The 21,143-nt window shown below is 47.3% G+C and overlaps 2 protein-coding genes and 1 non-coding gene across 9 annotated transcripts in view; 1 reads left to right on the top strand and 2 right to left on the bottom strand.

The window, feature by feature from the left end:
* The window catches only part of ABI3 (ABI family member 3), a 54,056-nt gene extending 42,658 nt beyond the window's left edge, over positions 1-11,398 (bottom strand). For both annotated transcript variants that reach the window (XM_032791468.2, XM_032791469.2), the window contains exon 1: positions 11,132-11,398. In XM_032791468.2, coding sequence (XP_032647359.1) covers positions 11,132-11,150 — 19 coding nt within the window. In that variant the 5' untranslated portion in view covers positions 11,151-11,398. The remainder of the gene's footprint in view (positions 1-11,131) is intronic.
* On the bottom strand, positions 3,121-3,192 carry TRNAQ-UUG (transfer RNA glutamine (anticodon UUG)). The gene has a single exon. It is a non-coding gene; the product is annotated as a tRNA-Gln (tRNA).
* A 9,528-nt stretch (positions 11,399-20,926) lies between the features above and the next one.
* Positions 20,927-21,143, top strand: part of LOC116831452 (beta-1,4 N-acetylgalactosaminyltransferase 2-like) — a 95,716-nt gene continuing 95,499 nt past the window's right edge. For 5 of the 6 annotated variants that reach the window (XR_012654690.1, XR_004375199.2, XR_004375196.2 and 2 more), the window contains exon 1: positions 20,933-21,016. The gene's annotated coding sequence lies outside the window, so the exon portion shown is untranslated. Of the gene's footprint in view, positions 21,017-21,143 lie in introns of all 6 variants that reach the window. The other variant, XM_032791460.2, reaches the window with a different exon arrangement.

Here is a 21,143-nt window from a genome sequence, read left to right as displayed (position 1 = left end):
GTGATGAGAACTAACAATGCATTAATAGTGATGGGGGGGGGGGAAACCAAAGTCACCCTTCCAGCGTGACACAAGAAGTGCTGCCCTCAGGAAATTAAAATGTGCACAGCATACTGACTCCCTGCTTATAGCCATGGCCATTATGATTCAGGCTGCTACATAGCTATATTTCTGCAGAAAATTGAGGGAAAATAACCTTGTTTGTGCCAATATGAAGGTTCCTAAAAAAAGAGTCCGGTATCCTATAATGCTTGTGTAACCCAGTCTAAAAGAACATGGGCATTTGCTCTGATTTAGTGCCTTGTCCATACAAAATGTTTAAAAGAATATTATTTCCACCTAGGTGATTTAGTCCTTTAGTTCAAAGAGAAGAGTCATGCTTTTAGATCTGAAGGTCCCAGATTTAAATCCCAGTAATGACCCATGCAGGTCAACTATACCATCTGGTTTTAGACAGAACTGCTCTCTCTTTTCCACGGAGAATTCTGCTTAAAAGCCAATGGTGCAACATTGCTCCCCCTCTACAACCTGCAAGTCTCCCTTTAAAAGATGCACAAATGAAGAGTGGAGCTCTAATCTGAAAAGCAATTCTGCAGATATGTTACCACAGGGCTTCATGTTTATCTTCTCTCAGCGACTCCAAATTAAGTTTGTTCTGTTTACCAACAGTGGCCAGTCTCCAAACCTGCCTTGGGATCTGAGTATCAAGCTGGGTTATTTCTGACATACATCATCACCAGTAACAGCAAGTCAGATTCTGCCCTCACCTGTGTAATGCTGTTGTCTTTACATCCTGCACTCATTTACACTCACGTAACTCCATTATAGCTGGGCCAGGGGGGAGGGGGGTGCAGCACTGGTATAACATGGCAGAGTTTGACCCCACAATTAGAATTTAGTTAAAAATTCTATTAATGATGACAACCCAGCTCCATCTCTTTGCTGTGTTGTTTCAACTAGCTAAGAGAAGTAGAATCTTATTTTTGCCACTAAAAACCAACACTTCTGACTCTGAATGTATACCGTTGGAGGGTGTGCAGCATAGATCTGCTGACTAAGGGGCACATTTTTACATAGCCACTTTCTGCAATAGAACCACACTGAAATGGCAAACTGTTGCAGATATGTACTTGGAAATTAACATCCTAGTAAGAGCAAAGGATAAGTGTCTCCATCAGGTAATTTACTGTTTTCAGGTTTTTTTGCCAGCCATATTCCCAATCAGCTAATTCCCTGGTCTCAGCCCCATTTGGGGGCAAATCTTCGTTTGTTGGTCTGCATTTTGCCCCCATTTTCAGACTCACAGGATGAAGCAACAACTGTTTGAACATTGACACAGACATTGCAGTTCAGAGACACTCCCCAGAACCAGCTGCAAACAAGTGGAGAGAGGAAAGGTAGGTGGTCATAGACAAAAGACAAGCAGTGGTCTCACTCAATCCTTATTTCAGCAGCTGACAGACAAGTCACAAAATCAGCCAGATCTCCACCTGTGGCCAGTCTGCCATCTGGTGGTAGTATCTATCCAGGTGGCAGGAAAGAGAGAACCAGTTATCTCACTGCAGACTAGGATTAGGGTTAGGGTTAGTCATTGTAATTAGTCAGAGCAATCTTGGTTTGAAATACCAAGATAGCTACTGAAGTACTCCAACATTTCATATGTATGCAATGTCAGGATGGCAACTGATGAAGTGCTACAGTCTCTTTACAAAAGCAGCAGAGAATCCTGTGGCACCTTATAGACTAACAGAGGTTTTGGAGCGTGAGCTTTCGTGGGTGAATACCCACTTCGTCAGATTTCTCTTGCTACACAACTTTTCCCCATCCCACATATCAACAGCCCTTAAAAATCATCCTGAAATCTACATGATGCATTTTAAAATTTGCTAGCATCTCTCATTCTAATGGCACACAACACTCCGGAAGTGCAGCTGCCCATGACACACAGCAAACCTAGCATTGGGGGAAGAGAAAACTGGGGGAGCAAACCAGTCATAAGAAATAACACTGGGGTCTTCAGTGTCTGTGCAGATCACATCCTGAAGGACCTACTCCTGAGTGGACAGTAGTGAATCAAAGGATGAAGGGCTGAGCTGACTCTGGGATTTGAAGAACCTGTGCTTCAAGAAGTTGCAGTATTTCAAAGCCACTGCATCAGCCAGCTGTGATAAACACCTGGTTAAAAGAGGCAAGTTAATTAGGGGCCTGCTTATTAGGAGCACTGTGCATCCACCATTCCAGTCCAAGTCAATGGTGGTCCACCCCTCTAAAAACCAGGCAGGGAGGTGAGTGGGCCAAATAGGGTGCCTACCCCACTGAGTTAGACTGATCAATGGGGAGGGGAAACTGAGGCACAGAGCAGGACAATGACTTGCTCAAGGTCTCCCAGGAGGTTAACAGCCAAGCTGGGAACAGAGCTAAGGTCTCCTACCTAGATGCCAGGCTAGACCACAGTGCCTCAGCAGTGAGCTCTGCTACCTCCCTCCCAGAGCAGAGCAGCCGCTTGCCTCAGGCTGCGGGTACCGAGAGAAGCAGGCGGGAGCCAGACCAGGCGGGGCTCGGAACGGGGGAGAGGAGGGAGGCAGGATTCAAAGCCCCCCTGGGACCCTGCATGAACCTGGGGGTCAGAGCTAACGGGGGTGGGGGCGCCGAGGAGCTAGACGCAGACCCCACGTGACAGGAGGGGGCGCTGAGGGGCGAGAGATAACCAGGGTCCAAGGTGAGGCGAGGGCGGGAAGAGGCTACGACCGGCGCGCGACCTCCCCTCTCCTAACCCGGCGCACACAGGAAAGTAGCCAATGCGAGCAAAGGCATCGCTGTCCAGCCAATAGCAGGGCGGGGAAGGCGGGCACACGCCCTCATTCAGCCAACCTGCGCTGGGGAGGGCGGGGCCAGGCCCTTGGCGTCACTCGGATTTCTACGGTAACCCCCCATCTCCCCGCGCATGCGCAAGAACATGCCCGGGCTACCCTTTGCTCCCTACAAAATGGAGTTCAAGCTTAGCCTCCCTCTCCGTTGGTATTAGCCAGGGGGCAAGCTGGGGCTCACTCCCTCTCCGCTAGCACGCGACTCTTCTCTGCCTGTGAATTTACTAAGGACTCGGTGGCAAAAAGTCCCTGGAGGTCCCACCGAGATTTGAACTCGGATCGCTGGATTCAAAGTCCAGAGTGCTAACCATTACACCATGGGACCAGCTGTGTAGGACAGGGCTTGGAAACCTTCCTCAGCCACTACCAGCTGCCTCCTGGGCAAACACCCTTCCTACCCTTTTCCCTGCAGCATCCTCTCGCCCATTCAGTCCTGTTGGAATATAGTGACCAGGCGTCCCGATTTTTCATACTTGCAGCCTACAGAGGGCAGTTTGCTCCCCGCAGAAACCCCTTGTTAAATGCTGCAGAAAGATTCTGCAAGCCACATGCTGTCTTTGCAGGCTGTGGAGACACTAGGGCGCTAGCGGGACCTGGGACGCTTCCCTTAGCCTGCAGCGGGAGGGGGATACTTCTGCACTTGCATTGCCTGCGCTTGAACCATGCTGGGCTCTCTCACGCTTGGACAGCAGAATGTGGGCGCTGGGGAGTTAGGCTGCAATTGTAACCCCACAGAAGGCAAAGCTGCAGACATGAGAAAAGCCAGATGGGACCCTCCCCAGCCTTTGCGAGGACTCGTGCAGTCTCTCCTAGCAGGGGCGGCTCCAGCACGCCAAGCGCGTGCTTGGGGCGGCATGCCGCGGGGGGCGCTCTGCCGGTCGCCGGGAGAGCGGCAGGCAGGGCTCCGGTGGACCTCCCGCAGGCGTCCACCGGAGCCGCTGGTAGAGCGCTCCCCGCGGTATGCCGCCGTGCTTGGGGCGGCGGAATGTCTAGAGCCGCCCCTGTCTCCTAGTCCTCCTTCCACCACTGTTTTGGATATAGTTGAACCTTTACCAAGAAGAGGATTTTGATCTGTGCAAACACTTATTTAAAAAGTACTCGTCCCTGCTGCTGCAGCACCACTGCTGCAAGCTGCAATATTTCAACCATGGCTATAGAGCACTGAAGTGTGTCTTGGTTTGATGGACAGGAAAACAGCTGTGTTCTCCAAGGATGAAATTCTCTGCTCACATCCCGGCTCTGATCTGCTCTCAGGACATGCACCGATCAGAGCTAGAGAGCAGGCTAGCAGAGTTGAGCTGCAGCGTGTAGATCCGAAAAGAGGATTTTGCTTTCCGTGCAAACACTTGTTGGGAAATAATATATTAATAATGTCTCTAAATGCTGCAGTAACACTCTTGCAAGCAAAAGTGGTTGGGACTATGCCTGTGGAAGACTGTTTGCAGTATATAAAGGGAGAGAAAGGTGCAGTCTCACACTCAGCGTTATCAACTCTTCTCTCGGGGTCCCATGCTGCACCACAGCTGAGATACTCTGCTTCCCTAACATCAGCAAACTGCAGTGGCAGACCCCTCTAATCCAGATGGGGCATTTCCTTCTTTGAAAGGATTTTCAAACGCTCCCGAAGTTGAGACCAGTGGGGCAGGCTCCATTGCAGGGATCTGGGAGGAAGATTTTGCATTCTGTAGACTGTTAAGGCAGCATATTCTAATACTGTAGTTAAAAAGCAGGGAATGAGTCATCAGGCAGACAGCAAAATCTTTCCTCACCAGACGGATAGGACTCTGAGGAGTGTCTTAAAAAGCCATCCTCCACCAGAGGGCACTGACTTCGCAGCACTGGGATACTAAGCATTTATATCATGGGTCTCAAACATGCAGCAGGGAGTTATTTTCCTGCGGCCGCCAAGCACACTCACCCCCCCACCCTCGTAGGGTGACCAAATAGCAAATGTGAAAAATCTGGACGGGGGTGTGGGGTAATACGAGCCCATATAAAAAAAAAGCCCCAGAATATCAGCACTGTTACTGTAAAATAGGGACAGCTGGTCACCCTACGCCTCCCTCACTCCCAGTGCGCAGCATCCCAGCTCCTCTGCCTATCTCCAGGGCCGGAGAAGAGGTGGGGCAGGGGTGGGGATTTGGGGAAAAGGATGGAATAGGGGGTTGGAGTTGGGGTGGGGATTTTGGGGAAGGGTTTGGAAGAGGCAGGGCAGGGGCAGGGCCTCATGGAAGGGGTGGAGTGGGGTCAGGGCCAGGGGAGGAGGGGGCTTTTGTACCTTTACATGAAAACATGTCAGTGATGCGGCCCTCGGGCCAATGTACTAGTCCTCGTGGTGATTTGAGTTTGAGACCCCTGGTTTATATTGTAGTGTATGTGAGGCAGATGTGATGTGCAGCAGTGGCACTTCATACCTTGCTATAACCTCTCACATTGCTCATTTCATTTGGCTTGAGCAGTACTGAGAGTTCACCCCCAGCATTATTTGATATAGGCCCCTTGCCCTCTCTGCTTTATTTTTGCATCTTCAGTCACGAACACTAATTTCACAGGGTGTCTTCCCCACAAAGAGCCCTGTAAGGAGACTTTACTATTTGTTTCCCCCTCACAAAGCAGGGGATGGGGGCAGAGCCCTCCCTAGACATTGTGGTGTCCTATGCAGCTCCTCCCTGCCCCCATGGCCGGGGTGGGGACTGGCCCCAGGCCTCCACGGGGGGCGCTGTGCCCTAGGTCTGTGGGGGCAGGAGCAGGCTTGGAGGGTAGTGGGGAAACTGTCCCCCAGCATGAGAAGGCAGAGTGGAGCGGGTTGAGGCCGGGTTGCTCCACTTCCCACCACCCGGTGATTGTAGGGCAGGCCCGACCTCGCACTCATGGGGCAGTGGGAAGTGGAGTGACCTGGCCCAGCCCACTCCGCTTTGCTCTGCTCCCCTGGCTCCCAGCCTTGGACTTGGGGGGCAAGGGGTTACCGCCCCCCAGCACTCACTGGCAGCACAGAGCAGGCTGGAGCTAGCTCGCTCCACTTCCCGCCACCCAATGAGTGCAGGGTGCGCCCGACCCCTGCTGCAGTCCCCCAGGATGTACCTCAAGGGCTGGGGTGGAGTGGGGGCAGGGCTGGGGCGGAGCAGGGGTGGGAAGAGCCGTGGTGGGGGCAATGCAAGGGCAGGGGCTATGAGGAAGGGACGGGAGTGGAGGAGCTTTCCTGGCTGACTCAGCCATCCAGGGGAACGGGCTGGCCACTGGAGGAGCAGCACGCAGCTGCGTAGGGCATCAGGAAATTTGGAGCAATTTGGTGCCCCAAATTTCCTGCTGCCCTTCGCAGCTGCATAGTTTGCATATGGGTAAGAATGGCCCTCACCCCAGGAGTGGGGACTGAAGCCTGAGCCCACCCAAGCCCCACTGCCCTGGCAGAGGGGCTCCGGCTTCAGCCCCCAGCCCCAGCAAGTCTAAGCCAGCCCTGGCAACCTCGTCTTTGTTTTGCACTTTATATCTTCAAAGCCCTGTGCAAACACTTTATCAGCTTGGGCTTCTATTCTTGGCAATACAAGGGATCTCAAGGGCAAATCTTTGTAATTTAAACGTCACTGTTAGAAGTAAATAGAGACTATGGTACTTACAGGAACAAAGAATTCTCCATTCAGGACAAGAGATCTAATAAAACACCCGAAAGTAAACAAGGGGTACATCTACACTGCATAGTTGAGGCTGACCCATGGGGCTATGAAATTCCATTGTAGATGTTCAGATCGAAGCTGGAGCCTGGGCTCTGAACCCCCACAAGGTGTGGGGAGGCGGGTCTCAGAGCCTGAGCCTCTGGCTCCAGTCTGAATGGCTACACTGCATTCTTCAGCCCCACCCCACCCCTGAGACATAAACCCTTGTATCAGAGGCCCAGTATGACCTAGGGCCTGTAACAGGCAAGACTTTGTTAACATAGAACAAGGTTAAACTGTGAGCCAGGGGCAGGCCCTGCTCGGAGGCTGGCAAGGAAAGGGCTGATGTTGCAAAAACACACATACCTAAAACGTACTGGACACTAGAGATATAAATATGTGCCAGGATTGTATCAAGAACACTGTGATACTAACACATTCCACAGAGATAATAAGGAACAGGGTCACCCATCCTAAAGACAGGGTCAAAAGGATAATATGATGAACAGAGTTGTTTTGTTCAAACCAGCATGTACCAGGAGAGAGGCAGCACCCTAACATGTAGAGGGCTTGTACCTCAATATGTCAGGAGTGATGTGTAACTTGTTTGTATCTAAGCACCTGGAGCTTCAGCTTCAGCCTCGGGTGGTGGGGCTCGGGGACCTAGGCTGCAGCCCTGCATGGTGGGGCTTTAGTTTTCTGCCCTGTGCTGTAGTGAGTCTAACGCTAGCCATGCTTGGAGGACCCCCTGGAAACCTGCTCACAGCCCCCCAGGGGCCCCAGATCCCTGGTTGAGAACTACTGCAACAGAGGACTCCCTCTACCCTCTTGCTTGATACACTTTCACTTTGAGAAGTCTGTTGTGTCACATCAAAGCAAAACTCCGCACTTATTTTCACGGACTGTTGAATCCTCTATATGTACAGACTTAATCACTTGTCCATTGGCAAGCCCTGTGAAAGCTAACAGTACAGTACGGCTGCTGGCAAAGTGCGCTGTTAAGCAATAGACTACTGTGATTTCAGGTTAAAGAAGTGAGTTTTTTGCATCAGCCTAGGATTCGTTGAAGGGAGTGGGGAGGTGTTGTATGCACAGGGGAGCTGAGGCAATGAGCCTCTCTGAACAAAATAGAAATGAACAATGAACAGCAGGGGCACCTGGAACAGCTTGAAAAATTAAAGGAGTATAAAACACAGCAGGATTAGGGTGGTTCAGTTACCAGTTGTGATTGTGCAAGCAGCAGATAATTCCTGTCCTCTTTATCCCATGCTTTAGTACTGGGAGAAATTCCACCAGCTTCGTCGCTGGTTGACAGGCCGATGAGTTGTGCTGGGCGCACTTGGGTGGTATTTCTAGGGTTCTGGGGCCTGGTCTGAGCTACAAAGTTTTCCTGACACAGCTCTTTCTGATAGGAATGTGGGGGGAAAAATCACACCCTTCACTGACAGAGCGATGCCGGCAATTGCCCCTCTGTAGTCGCAGTTTATATTGGCTAATGTGTCCTTTTGCCAGCATAGTTTATGTTGTTCAGGGAGGAAGTTTAACTATGCTGGCAAAAGAAGTCTTTTTGCTGGTATATGCTGCATCTCTGCTAGAGGGCTTTGCTGATATAGTGATTCCAGCAAAGCCTTTGTTGCGTGGGCAAGCTCTGAACCTAGCAATGTGCTATTGTTCATGAATTCTGGCTTAGTGCCTTCAGATCTTGAAAGCATTGGTAAAGCCCAAGCAAATGATTTCTCTGTTCTGGCAAGTCATCAGGTATTGTTTCCATTCCCCATTCCATATGCATGTTGCTGTTGAGTGATAATTAGATGGAAACAATAGTTTTACAAACTTGAAAGGAAAGCTAATGGCTCAGATTGTCAGCTGGGTTCAGGAATGGGCTACTTGTGTTCTGATTGGAAGTCAGTTAGGCAGGGGTTCTCAAACTTCATTGCACTGCGACCCCCTTCTGACAACAAAAATTACTTCACGACCCCGGGAGGGGAGATCAAAGCCTGAGCCCACCCAAGCCCCACTGCCCCAGGTGTGGGGTGCCAAACCCCAAGTCCCACCACTCCAGGCAGGGGGACCAAAGCTGAAGCTCAAGGGCTTCAGCCCCAGGCCAGGGGCCTGTAACCTGAGCCCCACTGCCCAGGGCTCAAGCCCTTGGGCTTTGGCTTCAGCCCTGGGCAGTGGGGTTCCAGATTCAGCTCCAGGCCCCAGCAAGTCTAAACCAGCCCTGGCAACCCTGCTCAAAGGAGGTCATGACCCACTTTGGGGTCACGTCCCACAGTTTGAGAACTGCTGAGTTAGAGCAACCTAGGGGCTGCTCTAACTTACCCTACACTTCCCAGGACACCCCATGGGCTCAGGCAAGCAAAGAATTGCCAGAGGATAACATGTTCCACATGGCCTTCTCCTGATAGGCCTCTTACACCATAGGTGAGCACAGGGCTGGATCTGGGCTGCTCTCCACCAGTAGAGGAGGAGGGCACATTCAATAGGAGCCACAAGATTTCATTTAAAAAAAAAAATCTTACATTTCCTCCATTTTAATTGGCCTGCTGCTACTCCTCCTGGATATGGAAACAGCATGGGATTCCAGCAGCCTATCACTGTTCCACATGCTTTTCACCACCACACACACAGCTCCTTCCGTTTCATGCTGGTCTGGCTATCCAGATAGCTTCTCATGATGATTTTTTCCCCCATACACCCAGATCCTTGTACCTTGGGCTTAGCAAGCGTCACAAGGGAAGAGAGTGATGCTGGCATTCCAATGAACTCTTGATTCTAGGCTTTAATGCTGCTCCCAAGACCACCCAGGCAATTTTTGTGTGTGTGTAGATATGTTCAAGGAAGGCCACAGGGGAAAGACTAATGAGACTGGATCATGGGGTAAGTAAGTGATAAAGAAGCCACCAGAGAGATTTAAATTTGCAAAAGTTTTCTTGTGAGGAGGTGATGTTAGGGAAAGATGCTAGGATCTGTTGGTCTAATAAATACACTATAAGCAGCAGCTGAGCAACCTTGCTACACAGGTGACTGCCTGGGCGGCTCTAGGCATTTTGCCGCCCCAAGCACGGCAGGCAGGCTGCCTCTGGCAGTTTGCCTGTGGGAGGTCCGTCGAAGCCGCGGGACCAGCGGACCCTCCACAGGCATGCCACCGAAGGCAGCCTGCCTGCCGCCCTTGCGGCACCCGGCAGAGCACCCCGCACGGCTTGCCACCCCAAGCACACGCTTGCCATGCTGGTGCCTGGAGCCGCCCCTGGTGACTGTCAAGGAGTCACCGCCATGGGTTAGAGGGGAGTTTAGTCAAAAGAGAGGCGAAAAAGTAAACCTCAGAGAGACGAGTTAGCACATGACAGGGAGATAGCCTGAGATGACAAAGCTTATCTTTCAGAGGCGGGACAGGCAGCTAACAGCCATCAGGCGGTAATTATTCTCCATCCTGGACTGGCTTTGACAGACAACAGTAGTGAAGGTGATGAAAGGCTTGATGGAGTATTACTGATCTCCCAAACCAACTTGTGGAGCCAATCACCTCTTGGGGCCAGTAATTCCTTTCTTCACAGCCTCCCTGTGACACATGACCAGAAAGTATTAAACATCCTGCAGGATAAATGACTCAAATTCAACCCTTAAAAACATATGGGGAAATAATGTTTGTTGTTTTGTGTATTTACATATATATTGGTAGAGGCCAACAATATAATCAAACAGTCCCTGTCTATGCTGCATTCTGTTAATTCAGCAATCAAAAGAGCATCTTAACATTTAAATTAACTGCAAATAAAGGATATTGCTGTATTCATCTCTCCTTGAAATGTAAAGCAAATCATCTGTGAATGGTGGAAAAACAGGAAAGTGCCTTATGTTAATTCATGTAGCTAATTACTGGTGATGCTTAGGAAATAAACCTACTTCAAAGTCGCCCTGATTGCCTATTGTTTGCCTAAGAACTCCGACCTGTTTAAGAAGGCCTGGAATTGTATAAAAGACCCATGGGTCCTGATCCTGTCATCTCAGGTGTTAGGGGCAAAATCCTAAAGTTTGTGTTTGGATTATCATTGTTTATTGTATTTGGGTGGCGTCCATGTTATAATCTAAAATGGAATATTGGTCATGTGACCCAAGGATTAGGCCTTGGCTACACTGGCGCTTTACAGCACTGCAACTTTCTCCCTCAGGGGTGTGAAAAAACATCCCCTGAGCGTAGCAAGTTACAGCACTGTGAAGCGCCAGTGTAAACAGTGCCCCAGCACTGGGAGCTAATCCCCACAGGGAGGTGGAGTACCTGCGCTGGGAGAGCTTTCTCCCAGCACTGGCGCCATGACCACACTCGCACTTCAAAGCGCTGCTGCGGGAGCACTCCCAACACAGCGCTGTACAGCTGCAAGTGTAGCCATTCCCTCAGCTAGAATATTTCCCGCCCTTTCCAACGGTCAGCAGCGGTACAGTGGTAAACCAGTACCAGCTCAACCCGGTTTTGCACAGGGATTTTACGGAGTTTCCCCGAAGAACTTTAAAATCTTTAGAAGGCCGGCAGTTACCTCAGTTAATGGCTGTCCATCCCAGAGGCTGGTGCGCGGGTCTCGCTCCAACAGGTCGTCTAGACTCCGGACCAGTTACCTGTCACAACCGTTACCATCCGCCTTCAGTCGCCCCGCCGTCGTCGCGGAAACCTGTCGTGGTGCCATCGAGGAAGAACAGACCAGCGAGGGATCGCCCCAGTGTTCCTCTCTCAAGGCTCGATGTGAGCTAAGAGATAGAGGTCCTGAGCGACTGAAGGACGGGTGATATATGTATGTCACCCTGACCTTGTACCCCCTCTGGTATTGATTTGGGTGCTGGCTTTACACCATGTGTTCACTAGGTTACTGTACCCATAGAAGAATACGTTTCAGTTAATGTTTACTCGCATGTCCCCGCTTTGTATACACCTCCCCAAATACACATTTTCTGTTTGATTTACATATGCCTGGCTTCATTTTCCTATCATTATCCATCATAGGAAGGAGGAGGGAAATTACATGGTAGGGGGTGATAGCCAATCAGATGGTAGATACTGGTCTCACAGTAAAGGACTGAGAGCTCATTGATTGTTAGGGGGCTGCCTGCTGCTTTATCCATTCTAGTTTTTGTACCTAACACAGGTCTGCTTGAGATCTCATACAGGGGAGGCCTACGTCATAAGGACTGAGATCCCAGTTCTGACTGGACCACCCTGAGTATAAACATTGGACTATAATCTATGGACTATTTCTGAAAGAACTCGTTGCATCTACAACGAGCCTCCATCTCTGCTGTGAATGTGCATCTCAAGATTGACTCGTGTGTATATGTATACTGTTCTTTTAACCAATTCTCTCTCCCTTTTCTTTTTTAATAAATTTTAGTTTAGCTAATAAGAATTGGCTGTAAGTGTGTATTTGAGTGTGATTTTCTTCCACATTCCTAGCAGACAGAGCTGTGTCAGTAAAACTTTGTAGTTTAGACCAGACCTCAGAACCCTAGAAGTACCACCCAACTACACCCAGCACAAGTCATCAACCAGCAATGAAGCTGGTGGAATTTCTTCCTGCACTAAAGCATGGGATAAAGAGGACAGGAATTATCTACTGCTTGCACAATTACAACTGGTAATTGAATCACCCTAATCCTGCTATGCTTTATACTCCTTTAATTTTTCAAGCTGTCCCAGGTGCTCCTGCTGTTCATTGTTAATCTCTATTTTGTTCAAAGAGGATCATTGCCTCCGCTCCCCTGTGCATACAACACCTCCCCACTCCCTTCAAGGAAACTGCTAATCGCTCATCCTAGGCTGATGCAAAAAACTAACTTTTTTAACCCAAAATCACAGTAGTTTATTGTTTAATAGCGCACCTTACCAGCAGACATACTGTACTGTTAGCTTTCACAGGGCTTGCCAATGAACAAGGGATTACATCTGTACATATAGGGGATTCAAAAGCCTGTGAAAATAAGCACAGAATTTTGCTTTGATGTGACACAACAGACTTCTCAAAGTGAAAGTATGTCAAGCAAGAAGTTAGAAGGAATCCTCTATTGCAGTAGTTCTCAACCAGGGATCTGGGGACCCCTGGGGGTCCGTGAGCAGGTTTCCGGGGGATCCTCCAAGCATGGCTGGCGTTAGATTCACTAGAGCCCAGGGCAGAAAGCCGAAGACCCACCATGCAGGACTGCAGCCTGGGTCCCCGAGCCCCACCACCCGAGGCTGAAACCGAAGCCTGAGCAACTTAGCTTTGCAGGGAAGCCGTGTGGCGTGGAGACCCAGAGCTATTGCCCTGCTTGCTACCCCCGATGCTGGCCCTGGATTTTATATGGAGAACAACAGTTGTTGTGGCACAGCTGGGCCATGGTGTTTTTATAGCATAGGGGTGTGGGGGAAAAGACCACCACCCAGTTGATTTGGATCAGACGGCCCGAGGCACCTTTATTGTTATAACCAGAATACAAATGTGCACACAGGGAGAGACAGCGAAAATCCGATGCAAGGGATAAGCTGCTCTGTCCCTTACAAATTTTACCAAGCTTATAAAGGTTAAAACCGCAAAAGGTCATAAAGATTACACTGATTACACTACCATTTTTGGTAATACAATTTTGCAAATTAGCAGGTTATTTACTGTAAGTACAGTTTGGGATTGTTGCAAAATCAGCAGGTTATTACTGTAAGTTCAGTTTGGGGTATCCAGTTATTGTTTCTTTGTAATTATACTGATGCTTATGACCCCTTGATTGCAGATACATATTGCAAAGTCATTAAAAATAGTGCATATTAGCAAGCTAGTTGAACATATTTCATGTGTTCCGCAGTGAATTGAGCTGGTTATTTAATAACCCCTCCTTGGAGTTTCCCTTAAGCAAGCATATCTATATATTTGCATATATTGCATAAAGCAGAGCTGGCACTCGAGAGGACCCTTGTCCCCTTCTAGTTCCTCTTAGTAGTGTTTGTTCATACCTCATTTCCTTATATTTATTTCTCCAGACCCAGTGCTGATATGTTGCTAAGCAAGTCTATCTGAGAACTAAACCATGGCTTTACTTAACAATTAGTGGCTTTATTAAGTTTAGCTAAAATCTAGGACCTGAATATATGAACCTATAAACTAATAAAGCTGAAGCATACTTGTTACCATATATATTATGTTAGAATTCAGATGCCCGTACAATGGCAGGGACCGGCACTGATCGTACTGTTGTATTCCATTTCAACCATTACCTCGATGGCGTATCCATGACAGTGACAGCAACCCTTATAGGCAGCGGAAAAATAAGCCCTATATGGAGGATTACAAAGCTTCCTACAAAAGGGTGGGGGTTATAGGCTCTCAAAGGGGAGGGCAGGCTCTGAAAGAAAAAGGTTGAAACCTCTCTGCTCTATTGGAAAATCAATGGTTATTGTAGTGGATTGGCTCTGGGTAGTGCACTGCTGCTCTCTACTGGCAGATGATGGGAACTTCCTGAACTGTTCATGAATGAGTCATGGACTGCTAAGTAATTTCTTTTTATCCTAAGTGCATGGGAATTTGCATCCTGGAGAAGCATCAGAGTTATTCCAGATCACACAGTGATGGTCATGGGTTCTAACATTATAAAAAAATAATCACTATACACAGCTGGCTGAGGTTCAAGCAAGAGAAGCCAGAGGTTATCAGTTTTGTCCATTATGATGTAGCACTTCCATTCAGTAGCCAAGGCTGAGCATCGGCTCTGGATTCTATGATAGTCCAAGATGTGACAAGCTAGACTGTGCCCAAATGTAATCACTTTTCTGAGATGCTTCTAGTTTATTAGCTTAGAAATCTCCAGGAAGAGAAGGTTCAGCATTTAGGGGTAGAACTTGAGTCAATTATACTGGTATAAATACTTTTAAAAGCAGAACCAGACCCCCCTTGAAACAAAATTGTGTTTCTAATAAATCCATCATTTATTGCACCTGCAATAATTTCTTAGCTTCAAGATACAGCTAAAAATCATGGGTATGTCTACACTGCAAAAAAAAGCCTCCAGGCCTGAGTCTCAGAGCCCAGGTCTGCTGACTCCAGCTCACAGGGGAGTGGGTGAAAAATTCAGTGAAGCCATTCAGACTGGAGCGGTCAGGCTCTGAGACCGCCTCCCCATACCTATGCGGGGTTTCAAGAGCCCAGGCTCCAGCCGGATCTGAAACATCTACAATGGAATTTCATAGCCCCGGCGGGCCAGCCTCAAGTATGAAGTGTAGATGTACCCCTTGTTACTTTTAGGTATGTTATTAATCTATTGTCTGAATAGAAAATATCTTTATGTCTCTATTCACTTCTAAGAGTGATTTTTATATTACAAAGCTTGCCCTGCGATCCTTGTATTGCAAAGAATAGAAGCCAAGCTGATGAGTTGTTTGCCACAGGCTTTGAAGACAAAATGTGCAAACAATATACAAAGCATTCTCCATCTTTCTTATCGCTTGAGTTACTGAGGCCAGGTCCACATTCAAAAGTTGAAGTCGATTCAGCTTGTTCCTTAGGGTGTGAAATCCACACCTCCTGAGCGACATAGGTAAACCAGACCTAACCCTGGGTAGTGATGCTAGTCAAGGGAAGAATTCTTCTTCCCTTATCTCTCCACAGTCAGCTGCCTAGACGCTGGAACGAGTGGCCACAGCCTGCCCAACCCCAGTTGCTTAGATACATTCCCCTCAGAGTCTACTGGTTCGGTGGGAGCTCTGATTTTTCCAGTCCCATCCTTCATCGACAATGTGGCAGCATGAAGCTACCATATCGGGTCAGACCAAGGTCAGTCTAACCAGTGTCCTGTCAGGGCCAGGACCAGAGCTTAGGGTACGGCCGAACAATCAAATGAACCTACCCGTCTTCTCCCACCTTCTGGCAGTCAGAGGTTTAGGGTCTCCCGAGCATGGAGTTGCATTCATGACATCTTGGCAATTAGCCATTGATGGACCTATCCTCATGAACTTTAGTTCTCTCTTTAGCCAGTTATACTTTGAACCATCACAACATCCCATGGCAATGAGTTAATTGTGCAATTGTGAAAAAGTATTTCCTCTGTTATATATAACCTGCTGCCTATTAATATCATACAGGTGACTCTGGTTTTTATATTGTGGGAAAGTGTAATAACATTTAGGCTATTCCTTTTGCACACTATTCAAGATTTTAATAGACCTCTACAAATCTCCCATTTCTCTTATTCTTTTCTAAGATGAATAGCCCTAATCTTTTTAGTTTCTCTTCATATGGAAACTGTCTCCATCACCTGGATCAACTTGTGTACCTGTCTTTGAATCTTTTTCCAGTTCCAGTAATCATTTCTGAGATGGAGTGACCATCTCAGTACTAGGACATAGTATTAAGCACGGGCACACTATAGTTTTGTTACCCCAAATCTCTGTTATAGAATATATAAAGGAGCTGACATATAAATAACAGGTTCGATTTTCTACTAGCATCTAGCAACTGGGAGAGTTAGAAATCCTGTGTGCCTTCCTGCCCGTGTTGTACTGAAATAAAGGAATAGCGAATATAACGCTTAAAACAGACAAAGATTTATTAAGGAAAGTACAACTGGGAAGATTCACTAAGAGGATAACTTACAAATACCCAAAATAGATTCCAGCAAGGGGCATAAAGCCCAGACCCTCAAACCATCCTTGATTAAGCTATTAAGTGTCTGAAAAACATTAGTGTTTCTCTGCAGATGGAGTCAGCCAGCAATTGATGAACCGTTCCAGAGTCTCAGGAACATCAAAGGATCGGCTCTCTACCACAAAGCAGGAGTCACAGATCTTGATTGCTGGCAAGTCTCCCAGGATATCCAGTAAGTCTAAAAGTACTTGGCAGGTGGTAGTAGCCGAAGTCTTGATCGAGTGGTCTTGATCCGATCCACCAGCGAAATTGGACGTGGCTGCCTGATGGTGGACAACACCGTGTCATCGCTGACAGTTCTATATCACCTTTCTGGACGTGATATTCCTGCGAGGTACCACATGGCAGTCACTGCCCCACACCAGTTCCACCAGCTCTCAGTCCCTCAATTTGGGCGAGAAACCGAATTTAGGCAGGAAAATGCCATGAAGTATGTTAAAATTTGTCTGCTGTGACATTATTGAACTGAGTTTTCAGAGAACTATCCAAGGGTGACTCCAAGAGCTCTTTCTGTAGTGGTAACAGCTAGTTTAGAGATCCATCATATAAATGTGAGCTTCAAGTTCACAAAGACTGTCTCTGGTTCCCTAAACACTGTTTCACTTAAAGGATATTAGCTCAAAAGCAGGCCAGTGGAATTGCTTCAGTAAAATACACACACATCTGTGAAAAGAATTAATCAAACAAGCAACCCTAACCACATTTGCAGCCTGAGCACTGCAGCTTTATGCTTTATGAAATATAGTTTGCAGTGTGAATATAATATAACTAATAGTGCTTTATGCAAAAGGTATCCTGTAAGGTATTACAAAGTTTGTAATCTACTGAGTGTGTTCATCCTATTTGTTACATGTATGTATCTATTCTTGTTATCTAAAACAGAATGATTGAAGTAACTCTGAAGTCCTATTGAATTATCATAGTGTGGACCATATAATGTGGTTTAGGAATCTTGATGCTCCCATTGACCAGGACAATTGGTTGTAAATGGCTCTGTTTACTTGTAAGCCTTCCTGTGTTCCTGTGAGTCAGGCTGGAAGATGGAGGCTTGGGGGGGGGTGGTCAAACAGGACATGTGATCATGTCCACTGGTACTGGAATCCATTCTAAACCTGGTGCTTTTCCATGTAGAAGGAGGAGGAACTCAGAGAACAATGATTCCCACTTGTGCAAAGCTATGAAAGGGGGTGAACCAGAACAAAGGGGTTGCCAGTCATCAGAAATGCCTCTACTACCTCCTAGCTGGAACTACAATAACCTGTACCGGGGAAAGGATTGGCTAGACTAGGAAGAGTCTAGTCTGTGAATGAAGGAAGCTATTGGAACATCTCTGAGGTGAGATTTACCTGTATTCAGTTTCTTAAATTATTAGGCTTAGACTGTATGTTTTGTTTTTTACTTCTGCTTGAACTTACTTATTCTGTTATTAACTTGAAACCACATAAATCCCACTTTTATACCCCAGGAGCGAGACTGAAGCTCATCGCCGCTGAGCCCAGACAAAGCCAAACCCGAGCCCTCACCATCTGGGCAGGGGGGGGCAAAGCCAAAGCCAAGGGCTTCGGTCCGGGAACGGGTCACTGTAACCAGAGTCCGTTCTTGGGCTTTAGCATCGAGTCCGAGGGTGGGGACTCGGACTTTGGCTTCAGCCTGGGCCCAAGCAAGTCTAAGCCAGTCCCGCAACCCATTAAAATGGGGTCATGACCCTTTCAGGTCCCGACCCACAGTTTGAAGACCGCTGTTTCTAAAGAAGACAACCAGACAAAGGATGGGGTGGTAAACAAATAGAGGCACAGAGAGGTGAAGGGACTCGCTTAAAGTCACACAGCTGCCAGTAGGAGGCTGGGAACAGAAACCACACCTCTCTGACTCCCTCTCCAGTATCCTCCTGATAGACTTGCTGCCTTTCAGCTGTGAAAGAACTCTCCCATGGTGCAGGTGATCTTCACTGGAGGGGTAACACTGCCCTGTGAGTCATATGGCAGTGGACAGCCTAACTGTTAGCTGAAAGAATAAAACCAAACCAACTGTTCTAGGCAGGGTTCCTACTGCGTGCTGGAAACTACGATTTGATCCAAACCAGAGCAATTATTAGCTAAAACTGGCCCACAGACTTGCTCCTGCATAGCAGATGAGCCGGATATACTGTTAAAATAATTTAACAAGTTGTTTTACTGGGGAATTGTGTTATCCAGTGGTTTTTTTCTGCACTGGTGTTCGGGTTGCATTTCTTATGAGCCTGTATCGTACAGTCATATGTTCTCTTATACTACTTTCCAAATACAAATTTATTTTGCTTAGTTTGCAGCTATTTTTAAAAAAGTCAATATTTATGTCCTTTCTAAGTCTGACCAGTAGTTTGTTTGCAGTATATTCTAGTCGGCGTTTGTTCTCATGAGAGAAATTTGCATAGGGCGATGGTACACTGAGCCATTCACCCCTAGAGGAAGCTTTTACCTTGAGTAGTTTGTCTGAAAATCTCAGAATTGGGGACATTCAAGTATCATGTCGGATTGTCATGCCTATAATAAGGGACAAGGTTGTACGCAAAATAACCAGGAGTCCTTGAGGTGACTTAGAGACTAACAAATTTATTGGCATAAGCTGTTACAGTGCGTGGAAGCCTTCGAGGTTGTGGAATCTCCATCTCTGGAGATATTTAAGAGTAGGTTAGATAAATGACTATCAGGGATGGTCTAGACAGTATTTGGTCCTGCCACGAGGGCAGGGGATTGGACTCGATGACCTCTCGAGGTCCCTTCCAGTCCTAGAGTCTCTGAATCTATGAATCTTCCCCACACACTCCCTTGTTCACAAGCTCTCTGATTGTGTGATGGGATATTACACAGTTTGGAAGTTCATATAAGTGATAACTTGAAAAGGTTACAGAGCTTGCAAAGGTTACAAAACTTAAAAGGCTATGCTAACAACTGAAGTTACAAAGTCTGGAAAAACGTTGCAGAACTTAATGCTACAAGTTACAGATCTTACAATCACATTTGAGCAGAGGGTTTACATAACAGTGAGGGAGGTCTGTGGGTGGGAGATCGCTGGGCACAGGGATCTGTGATGGTGATCTCTGGGTGAGGAGCCACTGGGCATGGGGGTTGCTGGGCATAAGGGGCTGTGGGGTAGTGGGCAAGGGGGAAGTGTAGTGGGGCACACTGGCAGTGCAGGGATGGGTTTGGGGACACAGGTGGGAGGGAAGTGCAGGAGATGGGGGGAAGGCAGCACAATTAAACTGTTTTTAATAAAGTGCATGTGGCAAGTTTTCCAGTATTGTAAGCTTATGTTTGTGTTGCTAAGAGGAAGTCGGGCATAGGGGCACCAGTTTAATAATACTGCATAGGGCCCCATAAATCCTAAGGACAGCCCTGAGCCCTGGGCAGGGGGGCTGTAACCTTGGACTTTGGCATCGGCCCAGGGTGGTGGGACTCGGACTTTGGCTTTGACCCTGGACCCCAGCAAGTCTAAGCCAGTTCTGGCAACCCCATTAAAACTGTCCCGACCCACAGTTTTGAGAACCACTGGTCTAAGAAGACCAACCAGACCAAAGGATGGGTGGGTAAACAAATAGAGGCACAGAGAGGTGAAGGGACTTGCTTAAGGTCACACAGCAGGCCAGTGACGGAGCTGGGAACAGAACCCACCTCTCCTGACTCCCTCTCCAGTATCCTCCCTGCTAGACCAGGGGTCAGCAACCTTTCAGAAGGGGTGTGTTGAGTCTTCATTTATTCATTCTGATTTAAGTTTTCACATGCCAGTGTTACATTTTAACATTTTTAGAAGGTCTCTTTCTATAAGTCTATAATATATAACTAAACTATTGTTGTATGTAAAGTAAATAAGGTTTTTAAAATGNCGCAGTGATTGAGCTGGTTATTTTAATAACCCCTCCTTGGAGTTTCCCTTAAGCAAGCATTATCTATTATATTGCATATATTGCATAAAGCAGAGCTGGCACTCGAGAGGACCCCTTGTCCCCCCTTCTAGTTCCTCTTTAGTTAGTGTTTCATACCTCATTTCCTTATATTTAGTTTCTCCAGACCCAGTGCCTGATATGTTGCTAAGCAAGTCTATCTGAGAACTAAAACCATGGCTTTTACTTAACAATTAGTTGGCCTTTATTAAGTTTAGCTAAAATCTAGGACCTGAATATATGAACCTATAAACTAATAAAGCTGAAGCATTACTTGTTACCATATTATATTATGTTAGAATTCAGATGCCCGTATCAATGGCAGGGACCGGCACTGACGTACTGTTTGTATTCCATTTCAACCAGTACCTCGATGGCGTATCCATGACAGTGACAGCAACCCTTATAGGCAGCGGAAAAATCAAGCCCTATATGGAGGATTACAAAGCTTCCTACAAAAGGGTGGGGGGTTATAGGCTCTCACAGGGGGAGGGCAGGCTCTGAAAGAAAAAGGTTGAGAACCTCTCTGCTCTATTGGAAAATAATGGTTATTGTAGTGGATTGGCTCCTGGGTATGTGCACTGCTGCTCTCTACTGGCAGTGATGGGAACTTCCTGAACTGTTCAATGAATGAGTCATGGACTGCTAAGTAATTTCCTTTTATCCTAAGTGCATGGGAATTTGCATCCTGGGAGAAGCATCAGAGTTATCTCCAGATCACACAGTGAATGGTCATGGGTTTCTAACATTATAAAAAATAATCACTATACACAGCTGGCTGAGGTATCAGCATGAAGAAGCCAGAGGGTTATCAGTTGTTTGTCATTATGATGTAGCACTTCCAGTTCAAGTAGCCAGAGGCTGAGCATCGGCTCTGGATTTCTATGATAGTCCACAGATGTGACCAAAGCTAGACTGTGCCCAAATGTAAGTCACTTTTCTGATGATGCTTCTAGTTTATTAGCTTTAGAAATCTCCAGGAAGAGAAGGTTCAGCATTTAGGGGGTAGAACTTGAGCTCAATTATACTGGTATAAAATACATTTTTAAAAAGG

Source organism: Chelonoidis abingdonii, chromosome 21, assembly GCF_003597395.2.
Source record: "Chelonoidis abingdonii isolate Lonesome George chromosome 21, CheloAbing_2.0, whole genome shotgun sequence".
Lineage (NCBI taxonomy): Eukaryota > Metazoa > Chordata > Testudines > Testudinidae > Chelonoidis > Chelonoidis abingdonii.
Note: the sequence above shows the minus strand (reverse complement) of the source record. Positions and strands in the feature narration are given on the sequence as shown.